This window comes from Eptesicus fuscus, chromosome 17, assembly GCF_027574615.1.
Source record: "Eptesicus fuscus isolate TK198812 chromosome 17, DD_ASM_mEF_20220401, whole genome shotgun sequence".
NCBI classification, from domain to species: domain Eukaryota; kingdom Metazoa; phylum Chordata; class Mammalia; order Chiroptera; family Vespertilionidae; genus Eptesicus; species Eptesicus fuscus.
Genome location: NC_072489.1, coordinates 12,813,239 through 12,826,841, shown reverse-complemented (window position 1 = coordinate 12,826,841; position 13,603 = coordinate 12,813,239). Strand labels below are relative to the sequence as shown.

The 13,603-nt window shown below is 47.7% G+C and overlaps 1 protein-coding gene across 1 annotated transcript in view; it reads right to left on the bottom strand.

Moving 5' to 3' along the window:
- Nucleotides 1-11,172, bottom strand: part of POLR3A (RNA polymerase III subunit A) — a 46,446-nt gene extending 35,274 nt beyond the window's left edge. The window contains exons 1-7 of the mRNA XM_008145303.3: nucleotides 11,025-11,172; nucleotides 8,250-8,385; nucleotides 7,840-7,977; nucleotides 7,073-7,244; nucleotides 6,434-6,588; nucleotides 427-666; nucleotides 143-305 (exon numbers count right to left, since the gene is read on the bottom strand). Coding sequence (XP_008143525.2) covers nucleotides 143-305; nucleotides 427-666; nucleotides 6,434-6,588; nucleotides 7,073-7,244; nucleotides 7,840-7,977; nucleotides 8,250-8,385; nucleotides 11,025-11,068 — 1,048 coding nt within the window. The 5' untranslated portion in view covers nucleotides 11,069-11,172. The remainder of the gene's footprint in view (nucleotides 1-142; nucleotides 306-426; nucleotides 667-6,433; nucleotides 6,589-7,072; nucleotides 7,245-7,839; nucleotides 7,978-8,249; nucleotides 8,386-11,024) is intronic.
- Between the last annotated feature and the right edge of the window lie 2,431 nt (nucleotides 11,173-13,603).

The following is a 13,603-nucleotide window of genomic DNA, read 5'->3' as shown; positions in this document are numbered from 1 at the left end:
GACAAAGGAGAGTCTGTGATCCCCAATTAGATAAGCTGGCCATGCACTCGAAAACAAACAAGCAAGCAAGCAAGCAAGCAAGCAAGCAAGCAAGCAAGCAAAGGCAGTAAACTGTCTCCTGCACATTTTGTTGGCAACATACCCTGTTTTCCCTTCAGGCGCTGGACAAAACCCCGGGTCCATTTCTTGGGCGCCATGTTAAGGGGGATGCCCGAGAGCTCGCTGTTGATGTAGAGGGCACACTGCAGCTGCAAGAAGTCCCAGTCTTCCATGATCATCTGGGTCTTGGCTCCTGATATCCGATGCTAAAAAGGAGCAGAGAAGGAACAGAAATGCGCCTCGTCATCTTGACTTTCTCGCTCACAAGTGTTTGCACAGAGATACTCTAAAATGTAGGGCTTGCCAATGCTAATGGGAAGCACTGACCTTTTTAATGACATCGTTTAGGAAAATGATTTCTGTCAATTTCATTGTCAGATCATCTTCATTGGTGCCAGACTTCAAATCGCTCACGACGGAGGGTCTGATGCACAAGGGGGGCACTAAAAGTCGCGTGAGAATCAAATCGGAGGGCTTTCCAGCTTCTGGGTTCATCAGAAGAAGAGGGACATCTTCAGCTGGGATTTGCTTAAATAAATTCAGAACGACTAAGGGATTCAAGTTTTCCTATGGACAGGAAAGAGATACGTTAATTTCCATAGTTTGGGCAAGGGCTTACTCTCCATACTCTCTAGCCTACTCACCACTTAGAATCTAAGTGTAAATGATGACAGATTTCTGCTAATATGCTATCGTGTGAGAGCCCTTAAAATATGCATGCCTTTTATTCCAATTATTTAAACCAATAATTCCAATTCTCATAATTATTCCAAAGGGGATGATTAAAAATTAACATAAAGGTTATGTTCACTAAAGCTGTTCTTAATAGTGAAGTTGGAAACAGCCTGACTGACAGGTTACTGGGTAGATAAAATCATACATCGAAAATTACGAAGCCATTAAAAACAAAAAAAGAGACTATAGAACGTAGTTATTGCCATGAAAGATGTTCACAAAATACTGGTAAATGAAATAAGCATGTGTACAATATGATCTCATTTAGGATGTACGTCTATACAGAAAAGAGGAAATGGAAGTTTACCAAGGTTTTAACAGTGCTGTCTTTCAGTGAGTGGAATTATAATCATTTTGCTTCTATTTTTACATTTACATTTTCTGTAGTGAACTTACATTGGTCTTTATTAACTTCATTTAATAGAAGTGCCATGCTGTAACAACTTACTCATAATGTAAGAACTAGGCAAATTATCAGATAGTCAAAGATCAAAGGGAAGAATGATCAGCTTGTGTCTTGTTGCTGCCTACTGATTTTTCTTGGAATCAAAGATCATGTGACTGCGAATATATGCTACATGCAGAATTTGCTCTGCATAACTTAATGAGAAGGGGAAGAAAGTTAAGGAAGAAATGTTTGAACAGCCACTGCCCTCAGAACAGTGCCGCAAGAGAAACTTACTGCTGTCCTATCCTGGAGGAAATGGCAGTGAAGTCGGGGAGAAGGAAGCTATTCCAACACACATCCTCACCCCGAAAAAGAATTCCCTTCCTCAGTTTCCCTGTCTCCCAGCAATGGGCACCTCACTACCACCTGTAGCAGTTAGGGGGGAATCTAAAACTGTTCATAGCATTTAGAAAGGGGATGAAGGCCAGCCATCCCCTGGAGTACCAGTCAGTACTAGGCGAGAACATCACGGGCTGAAGGCCATCCAGGAGGGCAGGAGGGCAGGAGGGCAGGAGGACTGGCAAGAGTCTGGAAGCCATTTCTCTGCAAGAGCAGCTACTCCAAGAGTGCTATCACAACTGCCTCCCTGGAGCACCCGGAGGAGGCTGGTGACTTATTCCGCTCTCACCAGGAAGCAGAAATCAGGGACCCATGAAGACAGCAGAGGACTATTCTGAACAGGGCAGAGCATCCTAGCAGCTAGAGCTCCAGTGTGCGCTGCTTTCGGGGGTGGTGAGGGAACATGCCTGGCAGGATGGCAGCCAGGGCAGCCTGTCACCCAGTCTGCCAGGGACATCAAGGAATGCATTTCACCTGGTGGGGAGACAAGACTGATGGCATCTAAGGAGGTACTTTGTCTGCAGGTCACCAACCCCTGCCTGGATTTGCATTACAATCGGGAGTGGACATATAGTAGTCTTCCGGGATAGAGTCTAGAGGTTCAGTTCAATTCCTACACGGTGTGTAACCCAGACTCAATCACGCTCTGCTGCCCATAAAGGCACAGGGTTCCACTTTCCTGAAAAGGAAATGAACTAGGGCCAGTTGATGATCTCAGAGACCCTGCCAGGCTCCAAGCACCATAACTGGCATCAAGCAGGACCTCAGAAACATGGATCTTGTTAGGGATCAAGCTTAAGTAGAAGAAACCACCAAAAGTACATGACAGCACAAGTGTTATACACGACACAGAAGTTGTACACATGGGGGAGGCAAGGCTGAGATCTCAAAGGGGGTCCAGACAGCAGAGGAGGCTGCACGGAAGCAGCAAAGGGCTGGGAAGGGAGGCGTCATTAAGCTGAAGGGATACTGAGTCTGAGCACAGCAGAGGTGGGAGGAACCTCATCGTCTTTATCACGATTGCTTTTACAGGAGTGTTAGTGGCAGTGGAAACTACTGTTGCAATGGGGCAACATGCTCTAAGCACCTGTATGTGTCAGGCACTGTGCTAAGCACTGGATCTGGAATCATCTCTTAATCCTCGCGAAAGCCCTAAAGCAGATACCCTTGTAATCCCTGCTCTGTAGCTGAGGATACGGAGGTACAGGTTGGGTCATGTGTCTGAGATCACGGAAATGATAAATGGCGAAGCTGGGCTCTAATCTCAGGTCTGTTTGACCCCAAAGACAAAGCTCATAACTACTACCCTAAACCACCCCTAGGGTGTCAACCTGGGTAAAGTGGAGTGGGGGCACGGGGAGGTGGTGGCAGTGGGGGAGTGTCCCAAGGGCCCAGCTTAAGGCACTAGGAAAGTGGCTGTTCAATGGAGGGGATCCTTCCTAAGCCAAGTCCCTTAGGAGATTTTTCCAAACAAGATGCCTCCGGCCCTAGAGGAGGATCACTACTGTGGAAGCGTCAGAAGAGCGGTGAGGGCAGTGCCGCGGGTTCTGGGCAGAGCTAGCAGGGGAACGTGCCAGGGAGATGCCAGGGAGGCTGATCTGAGAGCAGCAGAGTGACTAGGGGGGAACACGAGTAAGGCTGCCCCCAAGAAAGCCTGGGCACCCTCATGCAAACTGACCAAGGCTGCTTGCCAGGCTTCTGACAGCTCTCTGCCTCGCACACCCTCTCCACAGCGGCGAGTCATCAAATCCTGTCCGCTTACTGCACACACTGACTCCGGCCTCAGGCTCCACTATCACTACCCAAGTTCAGGGTTGGTTTCCCCTTTTTTCCATTCAAAGCATAATTATACATAGTAAACTGCCCAAACCTTAAGAGATTTGTAAACCTCTACATGCAGACATCTGTATGCATATATATCACCATTCGGATCAAGAGACAGAGTATTCCCCTCTCTCCAGAAAGCACCTGGTGCTCCTCTCCAGCCAGTGTCTCGGCCTCACCCCAGGGGAACGGCTCTCCCAACATCCGCTCCCACAGAGGAGCCCGCCTGTTTTTGGACTTGATCTAAATGGGTCAGACGCTAGGAACTCTGGTACACAGCTTCTTCCTCGCAGCAGGACTGAGAGTCAGCCAGGTTGTGTGTCAGCAGTTATTGCTTTCTTTTTTTTTTTTTTTTTTTTTTTTAAATATATTTTATTGATTTTTCACAGAGAGGAAGGGAGAGAGACAGAGAGCCAGAAACATCGATGAGAGAGAGACATCGACCAGCTGCCTTCCGCACACCCCCCACCAGGGGATGTGCCCGCAACCAATGTACACGCCCTTGACCGGAATCGAACCCGGGACCTTACAGTCCGCAGGCCGACGCTCTATCCACTGAGCCAAACCGGTTTCGGCAGCAGTTATTGCTTTCATTGCACTACACTCAATTGTGTGGACACGTGACGTTTATCCTCCTGTTCACAGGCATTTGGGATGTTTCCAATTTTGGCTTTTACTAATAAAGCTGCAAGAAACATTTTTGTACAAATATTTTTGTGTACATACATACACACTCATTTCTTTTGAGTATATACCTAAAAGCAAAATTGCTAGACCACATGTAGGTTTAACTTGATAAGAAATTGCCAAACTTGTTCAGAGTGGCGGTAACATCCACTTCCACATCAATATGTGTCAGAGCCTTCCCTACACTTGGTTTTCAGTTTTTTTACATTTTAATTTTTCTGGGAACATGTGTGTATATTTTAATTAGCATTTCCCTGATGACCAATAACATTGAGCAAATTCTCATTTATTTATAGGCCATTTGGATACATCCTTTTATGAAGTGCCAATTCAAGTCTTGCTCCCACCTTTTAAAATTAGGTGGATTTTGCCCAGCCAGTGTGGCTCAGTGGTTGAGCGCTGACCCATGAACCAGGAGGTCAGGGCACATGCCCTGGTTGTAGGCTCAATCCGAAGTATGGGGCGTGCAGGAGGCAAGTGATCAATGATACTCTCTCATCATTGATGTTTCTCTCTCTCCCTCTCTCTTCCTCTCTGAAATCAATCAGGTAGTTTTTTTTCCTTAGCGATTTGTAAAAGCTGTTTCCTGTGTTCTGGCAACGAGTCCTTTGTCAGGATTTAGGAATTGTGACTGTTTTCTCCCAGCCGCAACCTGCCTTTTCCCTTTCATCATGGTGTCTTTTCAAGAGCAGCCATGTTTCGAAAACTTCACCATTTATTCATTCCCCTCCCTGCTCAAAGCCTTCGGTGGCACCACACGCCCCCGAGCAGGAGGCCCTCTGCCCAGTGCTCTCAGTTGGCTGTCGTGGGCCTGCAAGCGAACTGCCTTGGCAAGAGTTCCTGCTCCCTCCTCACTGTCATCTTGGGCAATACTGTCCTGGAAGTTTATTGTGAGGATTAAGTACCAGTACAAGGTGGGGCAAAGCAGGCTTACAGTTGTTTGAATGGAAAATAACACAATCATCAGTAGATAATAACACCAGTACAAGAACAAACTGTTTTGCGTACTCAAAGCTGTAATCCTCCTTCTGTGTGAGCTAACCCATCTAAAGAAGTCGAACAGGGTCAGTGCATGACAGCAGTCACTGAACGCGAGGTGCTTTTCCATCGCTCCCTGGTCTTTCAAAGAGAGCCTCCGCCTCAGAGTGAGCCTAGACCCTGTGAGCTGCACAGCCTGAGCTCACTGCCCCCGACTCTCTTAGCCCACTGGCATTTACACCAGATGGAACCACACCTTTCCGCAGTCTTCCCTAACCAAGTCCAAAGTGACATTTTCCTCCTGATTTCCCATTGAACTCACCGTCCTTGCCATTCTTGTGAGTCAGCACTGCGGCCTGTGATATTGGTTACTTTTCACAGATGAATGGCTACCTACACATCTAAACTGTGGGATCCTTGAGAGTAGACCCAGTGGTGGCAGCTCCTGATGCTCCCCCACAGGTCTCATAGAGTCTGGTACTCAGTAGCCACTCAACTCATTTGTTAGTTTTATATAGTATCAATTCTAGACAGTACTATGTGAATTAAGAACTAATCAAGCTCTGAGCAGGGTAAAAATAAGATCCTACCTAATAAAATAGTAATATGCAAATTGACCGTACCTTCGCTACACCTAAGCCACGCCCATCAGCCAATCAGGACAACTATGCAAATTACCCAACAAAGATGGCGGTTAATTTGCATACGCTGAAGGAGGGAGGAGTGAAGACTGAAGACAACTTAGAAGGAAGAGGAAGGAAAAGCGGAAAGCAAGGTGGCTGCCAGAAGGAAAGCCTGGGCGGGGCGGAGAGGGGCAGAGTGGGGCAGGCGGCAGCAGCGCGCGGGTGCAGGCGCAGCGGCAGCGGCAGCGGCAGCGCACGTGGCCGCTTGCAGGATTCTTCCTGCAAGTGGGCTACTAGTACTTCATAAGATTCTGTTGGTCAAATTTATGTCAATAAAAGTAATGAGAATTACCTACAAGTTCTTATGTCTCATTATCCCAGTGAGAAACAGGATTTCTCAGTTTGTGCTCTGTACAGCTATAATTTTACAATCTTTTACAATAGAGATATGACATGTTACCTGGACAGTGGAAAATTTGTTAGTTGCAAGACCAGTCCACATTAGGCTTAGGGCTCAACACTTGTCACATGAAGTATTCTGGGAAATCTAACTTAATTGAACTTCTCATTTTGCAAAATGTGCGTATACCAGAGGATGGAGAGACAGAACGTGTGTGAGACCTGGGGGAGCAGCGGAAGCAGAGAGAGCAGGTGGGGCAGGGGGAGGCAGGAAGAGGGCAGGCATGCACATCAGACTCACCTGTGCCCTCCCCAGCAGGGGCTCCACTTCTTTGTTGTGCTCGATGGCCGTTTCAAAAGAATGAAGGAAATTCGATACGATAGGATCTACCACTTTTTTGTTGGTCTTGTATTTCTCATGAATTATCTTCAGTAAACCACACTTCTTTACAGTACCTGTAGGAATTAATTACTAAGGTTAAATAAAAGGTTATTAGCTAGGCTAGCCTGAGGTTGCAGCCTGGTTAATGAAGTTACTGAAATTGCTACAGCAATGAAAGATGAGATGTGCACTCTGGCCGGGTAGCTCAGTTGATTGTTGACCTGTACACCAAAAGGTTGCAGGTTCGATTCCTGGTAGGGGCACATACCTAGGTTGCAGGTTCGATTCCTGGTTGGGGTGTGCACAGGAGGCAGCCAATCTATGTTTCTCTCTCTAAAAAATCAATTTATAAAAAACCCCAAAGCATATCCTCAAACAAGGATAAAAAATAAAAAAAAAGATGAGAGGTGCATTTCCTAACAGTGTACTAACTGCTAGGCTCTATAGCCTAATTTGCAAGAAAAAGTTGACATCGAAACACTGCATAAAGCGAATAGGCTAAACAGAAGAGAATGAGTGGAAAGGGTTACTGCTGAACCTTTCCTGCATTCTGCTCACCATTGAAAGCGCCACAGTGATGGCAGATGTTTTTCTTTCGGCATTTATCAGAGATTTTCTTCTTCAGCCCTCGCTTCTGGAGGTAGGTCAGGCCAGGCCTCTTGAGATAATCCAGAAACTGCTTCTTCTCCTCTTGGGACAGCATGATGTGGCAGCAGGTTTTGCAGATCATCTTTTAAAAATTAAACAAAACAGATAAAAGAGGATGAAAAGCCTTCTTTTTAAAATGGCACCCCACGCCTTGCCCAGGACACGGAGTGACCATGCACTGAGGGACCTACAAAAAGATCTGCACAGAGGCAGCCCAAGCTCATGAGAAAGCTAGCCAGTCAGAGCTGGCCGGTAGGATCTTTAACTTCTTTCTCTCTGTTGTTCTGTATGACTTGAATTATTATTTTATTATCTTTTACATTGCACTAGAGGCCCGATGCATGAAATTTGTGCAAGGGGCTCGGCCCTCGCAGACGCGGCAGCTGCCTCTGCCTCGGCCCTTGTAGCCGAGGCTTCGTCTGGAATGTTGTCTGGCTGTCCAATCTAATTAGCATATTACGCTTTTATTATTATAGATCGCTACCACTTACTCAAGGAAATTCAAGAAACAGAGAATCCTTTAGCAACTTATTTATTGAAGTTAAAATATTATGCGTTTAGTATAAAAATCTTCCCTAGATGTGTCTCCCACCTCTCACAACTCCTAAGACCACTCCAATGTCCCTACCTGGTCACTCCCAAGTTCGTGCCTGGGCTGGGAGCACACACGCACTTACCTGCAAGATGCCTATGACGGCTCGGAAGTACCCCACGTGAAAACAAGGCAGCTCCAGGTCAATGTACCCGTAGTGGCCCAGACAGTCAGCCAAGTTCTTCCCACAGGTTTCACAAGGGCGGTCCTTCTCACTGGTACCCTTTGGATAAAAAGCACACCCAGCAATCAATGAGGACTGCCGGACGGCAAAGCGGGGACCAGTCCTCACAGGTGGCCAAGTGACTCGGAATCAGAATCACCTGGGAAGCTAAAGCGTATTCCCATCCAATTGGCCGAAGGCGGGAGGCCCTGGGATGTGTGCGCAGGGGAACAGGGTGGATGGAAGGAGGCCCTGTTTCTACCAGTGTGATCAAGTCACCAGTTTCACCCGCAAGTCAAAACACAAGGAACCCGGAAGGCGCGGGGTCTTACCATCCTGTGGTCAAGCACCCCATACAGCAAGGGGGCGTGGTTGTTGTCCTGGCTGTACAGGTTCTTACTCACAACCTGGATGTGCGCCTGCTGGCGCATCTCCTCGGGTGACTTCATTCCAAAACAGATGTGGCTTCTGGAATGAAAAGAAACAGGGGAGCAATTACATCAAAACCACTTACCAAAAATGGTGATTACATCTGTGACCCACCATAACCAACCATATCCTCCCAACTCCCTACAGGCTCTGCGCCCCCATTATTATATTTTGAAACCGCTCCCATTTTTCCTTGGTAAGCACCCTTCATCCTGCTGGAATTGTTCCCCCTCTATCAAACGAAGTGGGGCTCACCGAGGTCACCTGCTGGTTGCTAGATCTAGTGAGAGCACTCTCCTTTCACCCAGGGGCAGCATCGCCCAGCGGCAGTACTTCCCCCGGACCTGGAAATACTGTCTTCTCATGGCTTTGGGACACCATATACTCGGAGCTTTCTTCCTTTCTCCCATCAGTCACTTGGCTGATGCTTTATGGTCTCTTCTTCTACTGCCTTCTCTTAAATATTGGCATCTCCCCCCACCTGGGGTGATGATCCTCATCCTCTTTCCTTTTCATTCTACACATTCCTCCTGAGGGATCCTGGCACTTGAGTATATGCTGATGTCTGTCTAATCTCTAGCTGTAGGCCAGCTATTTCTATTCATCTGGAGACCACACAGACACCTGTTCTGGACACCCATGCCTTAGCCCTACAGGCACCTCAGACTCGACACTTCTAAAACAGACCCCAGGACTTTCTCCCTCAGATCTGTTCCTTCATTCATTTCCCCCCAAAATTGGGGATTTACAATGTGCCAGGCACCATCCCGAGGGGGTGAGAGCACAGGTTAAATAAGACGGACAAGGGCCCCTGCCAACATGGAGCTCACATGGGTAGGCACGAGAGATAATAAACTGATCCACAAAACTGAGAAAAGCAGAGAATGCAATGATGTGAAGGGGTAGAGTTTAAGGAGCCTACTTTATGTTGTGTGGTCAGGAAGGTTCTGTGTAAAACTGACTTTTAAGCTGAATTTTGAATAAGAAGGAACCAGCAAGAAGATGACCCGTTGGCTGAGCATTTGAAGTAGAGCATCAATAGGGCGAGGGTCGCAGGACCAGCACAAGCTTGGCATCTTCTTTTTTATACAGATGTTTTACTTTATTTATAGATTTGAGGGAGAGAGAGATTAGTTGTTCCGCTTACTGGTGCATTCATTGGTCGATTCTTGTATGTGCCCTGACTGTGGGTCAAACCTGCAACCTTGTGTGGGGACAATGCTCTAATCACTCAGCTACCCGGCCAGCCTGGCATTTTCAAGGAACCGAATGAGAGCTGTGCACTAGAGCACAGAAAGCAAATGGTACAAGATGAAGCCAGAGAGGTCACACGGGCCTCGGGAACTACGACAGGGAATTTAAATGTTAGTGCAACAGAAGCTGCTGGAAGATTTTAAGCTGCAGTGTCAGGGATGTAATTTGCATCCTAACAGTCACTGGGGTTGCTTTGTGAGAAGAGATTACATCTGAAGAGAGGCGGGGGTTGGGGTGGGTGTGAGAGGCCAGGGCTGAATGAGAGAGAGAGCCTGGAAGGGTTCATCCAGCGGAGGCACACTTTCCCATTCCAGGGAATGGCAACCGTCCACACGGCTGCCCAAGCAAGAAATTCTGTGCCATCTCATTCCTCCCTTCCTCATCCTGACCCTAAACCCCTTTGGAGTCCACTTCCCTCCAATGGCTCTGCCACCCCAGAGCAGGCAGGCCATCATCCCCTGCCCGGATCCCTGCCCAGGCCTCCAGGCCCCCCCCCCCCCTCCCATCCTGTCCCGCTGAATCAGGAGACCTTTCAGGAGAACTCTGATCAAGCCTCTTCCATGCTTAGTGAAAACCTTCAAAGGTCCCTTCACTGCCTGCAAGATGACTCCGGAACCATGCTTCCTTCTCATCACCCTCCCTGTCCCTCCCTATGGTCCTGGAAGAAAGCTGCCTGGTGGTTTTCTGCTGCCTGAACCCTTCACATTCGGTGCTCTCAGAAGCCCCTAGGCCCGCCCTTGCCCTTGCCACAGCCGGCGCTGACTTGTCTACCTTCTGCAACTACACTGGGCAGTGAGGTCTTGATTCCCGTCCCATGAGGCCCATCGCCGGGCCGGGCACACAGCGCCTTCCTCATAAATGCCTGCTGCCAGGACGAGTGAGTTTCATTTTTCTACTGGGCGCTCCGAGAGGGGCCGCGGCCTCAGAAAGCAGCTCCGGGGGAGCAGGCCCAGGACAGCAGCCGCCCCTCCGAGACTGCCCACCCCGGGGGCACAGCCCTCTAGCCGACAAGGCTGTCCTCTTGGGCACTGCTGCCTCCCCGTCCTGTGCCCTACAGCAAGATCAGGATTAGTTAAGACAGACAAAGTCCCCTGCCAACATGGAGCGCACAGTCCCGCTGCAGTGGCGAAAAGTTCGCGGGGATACAGGGAGCACGGCCTGACCTCGGGAGAGCTCGAGCTTCGGCCCACGGGGTGCGCATCGCCCAGGACCAGCCCGGCCTGCAGCCCCCTCGGGCAGAGGTGCTCTCTCCGGGTCAGGATCCTCTGACCCACCGGGTTCTGATCTCTGCCCACCCCTTCGGCTGATTCCCAGCCGCCCCTTCCAACCGGCCCTCACCTCAAACCCTTGCAGACCCGGATCCCTGACCTCGGGCCCCTCTGCCCCTCCTTGCTCCCCCTTTGGCCAGTCTTGCTCCATCTTACATTTTCTTGGCCACATCCGTCTCCCGGAACTGCTCCTTCACCATGGTGACGGCTGCCGGGGTAGCTCCCCGCACTCGGGGAGCTGGATTGGAGAAACGAGGTTCCCGACTCCTCCGGGGAGAGCTTCTAGACCCCACAGACACAACCGCGGCAGCCTCTCGGCCACCGTAAAGCGTCCCACGTGGCCGCTTCCGCTTCCGCTACTCGCAGGCCATCTGTCAAGAGAGGCTTCAGGGAACACCGGTGTTTTCAGTTCTACATCCACTGCCATCTTGTGGCACCTCCTTGAAATTGCAGGGAGGCCGATCCTGTATTTTTTTTTTCTTGTAAACAATATTTTTATTGATTTCAGAGAGGAAGAGAGATGGAAACATCAATGATGATGAGAGAATGATTGCCTGCGTCCTGTACACCACCCCACTGGGGTTTGAGCTCCTACCCCGACAAGGATTCGAACTGTGACCTCCTGGGTCATAGGTCGATGCTCAACCACTGAGCCGCACCAGTCGCCCCCACTCCTGTATTTTCAAAGTCCCATTTCTGCTTCATTTCTCCAGGTCTGACACAGACGGAGAAACTACAACTCATTGCCTTAGGGTTTTCAGACAACCAGAGAGACAAAAATTGCATAAAATAAAAAATAGTGATTATCAACGTTAATAGCATCTTAATTAAAGTCTCAAATAGTTTAAGATCATTGGAGGCTAAAATGAACCCTCCCAAGGAACAAAGGGCACCATCTCGACATCCAACAACAAAAAAATAAACAAGGCAGAAAACACAGCCACACATGCTCCTCCAGTTCACAAAGATATTTTGCAAAAGAAAATGATTAAACTCATATTCTTGGTTGCAAAAACAGAAGCTGAAAGTGTCTGTTTAGAGTGAAAAGTGAGCCACGATGAGCTAGGGAAAAAAGATGAAGAGAGAATAGCAAGGAAAGATCATTTATGTATTGAAATAAATTGCTTGCTTACAGTTGGTGGCAACCTGTGGGAGGTGATTAATATGACATCTTAGTGCACAAAACTAGCAAGGAAACCACACCGCCACAGGACTCAGTGGTACAGAACCTGAAATTTCTTTACTACTTTGAGAAACTCTTATAAAGTGGATCAACAATCTTTAAATGTTATGAAGGGATGCTATCTAAATTTCAGACTTCATGAATCCTCTATAGTAAAACAATAATGTGGCAGACAAAATGCAAAACAGATGTTCCTAACCTATTTCATCATTTAATCGCTCATTGTATCTTGGAAGTAATGTTGACAATACTATACCAACAAGATTTGACGAGTGACTGGAGGTCAAGAGCAAAGGTTCTGGAACCACAGGGCCTCCAAGTTGTGTGACTTGGGGAAAGTTATTTGACCTTATTGTGTCTTAGTTACTTACCCATTTATAAAAAGGCTAGAATAGGTACCTGTAACAGGAGCTCCAATCCCTGGAGGGACACACTGCTCTTTGCTAGTTGAAAAAACCATGAGAGGACCAGGGGGAACAGACATGGCCTTTATTACTTACACAATGAGGAAGACCCCATGGATGCCAGGGGAGTGAGTTTCTGCTCTCAGTCAGGGTTGGATAGGTGCTTAACTAGAAGGTAGGGGAGCACCCTGCATGCAGGCAGGACAAAGACAGAGTCTGGTGAGGATTTTCAGCTGTCAAGGACAAGGCAAAGCACTGGGGTCTGTGCTGATCTGCTTCTTGTGGTCACTGGCTACACAGACACTGTTCCACTGACTAGGAGGGGGATTGGGCTATATCTTTGATTGACCCCACAGTACCCTAATTTTAGGGTTGGTGGGATGGGTAAGTGGTATAATGAAGGTAAAAGTAATTAGAATGTAACAGGCAATCATTCAATGAATATGAACTATTCTTATTATTCTGAAGCATACAGGAAAGCTACCCTCAAAGCCTGCATCCTGGTCTCCTGGTCTACACTAACCTTTGGGAAGTTCTTTCCTAATGCCTCTCTTTGAACATCCACACTTAAATTCTTTATCTTTACATGTCTCTTTTCACTTTGAATAACTAAATTTCTGGATCAAGCAAGTACTCATTAAAAGCTCATTTTTTGTAAGAACTAAGATTTGCAGAAAAAGAGTTATTTATTTTATTTTATTTTTAAAATATATTTTTATTGATTTCAGAGAGGAAGGAAGAGGTAGAGAGAGAGATAGAAACATCCATGAAGACAGAGAATCATGAATCGGCTGCCTCCTGCAAGTCCCCCACTGGGGATTGAGCCCACAACCCAGGCATGTGCCCTTGACCGGAATCGAACCTGGGATCATTCAGTTCCCAGGCCAATGCTCTATCCACTGAGCCAAACCAGCTAGGGCGAGTTATTTATTTTTAATAAGAACATCAACAGACAGCAGAGAGGGAGGGAGGAGAGAGAGAGAGAGAGAGAGAGAGAGAGAGAGGGAGAGAGATGGGGGGGAGAACATCAACAGAGAATCTCACAAAAATGCTAATTAGCAGTAAATCAAAACAGTCAGTTTGAGTACTTGAAATAGCAAAGGTTTTGAGTCAGGGTTTCTGCAGTTTCTTTAGCTGTAAAATAAGGA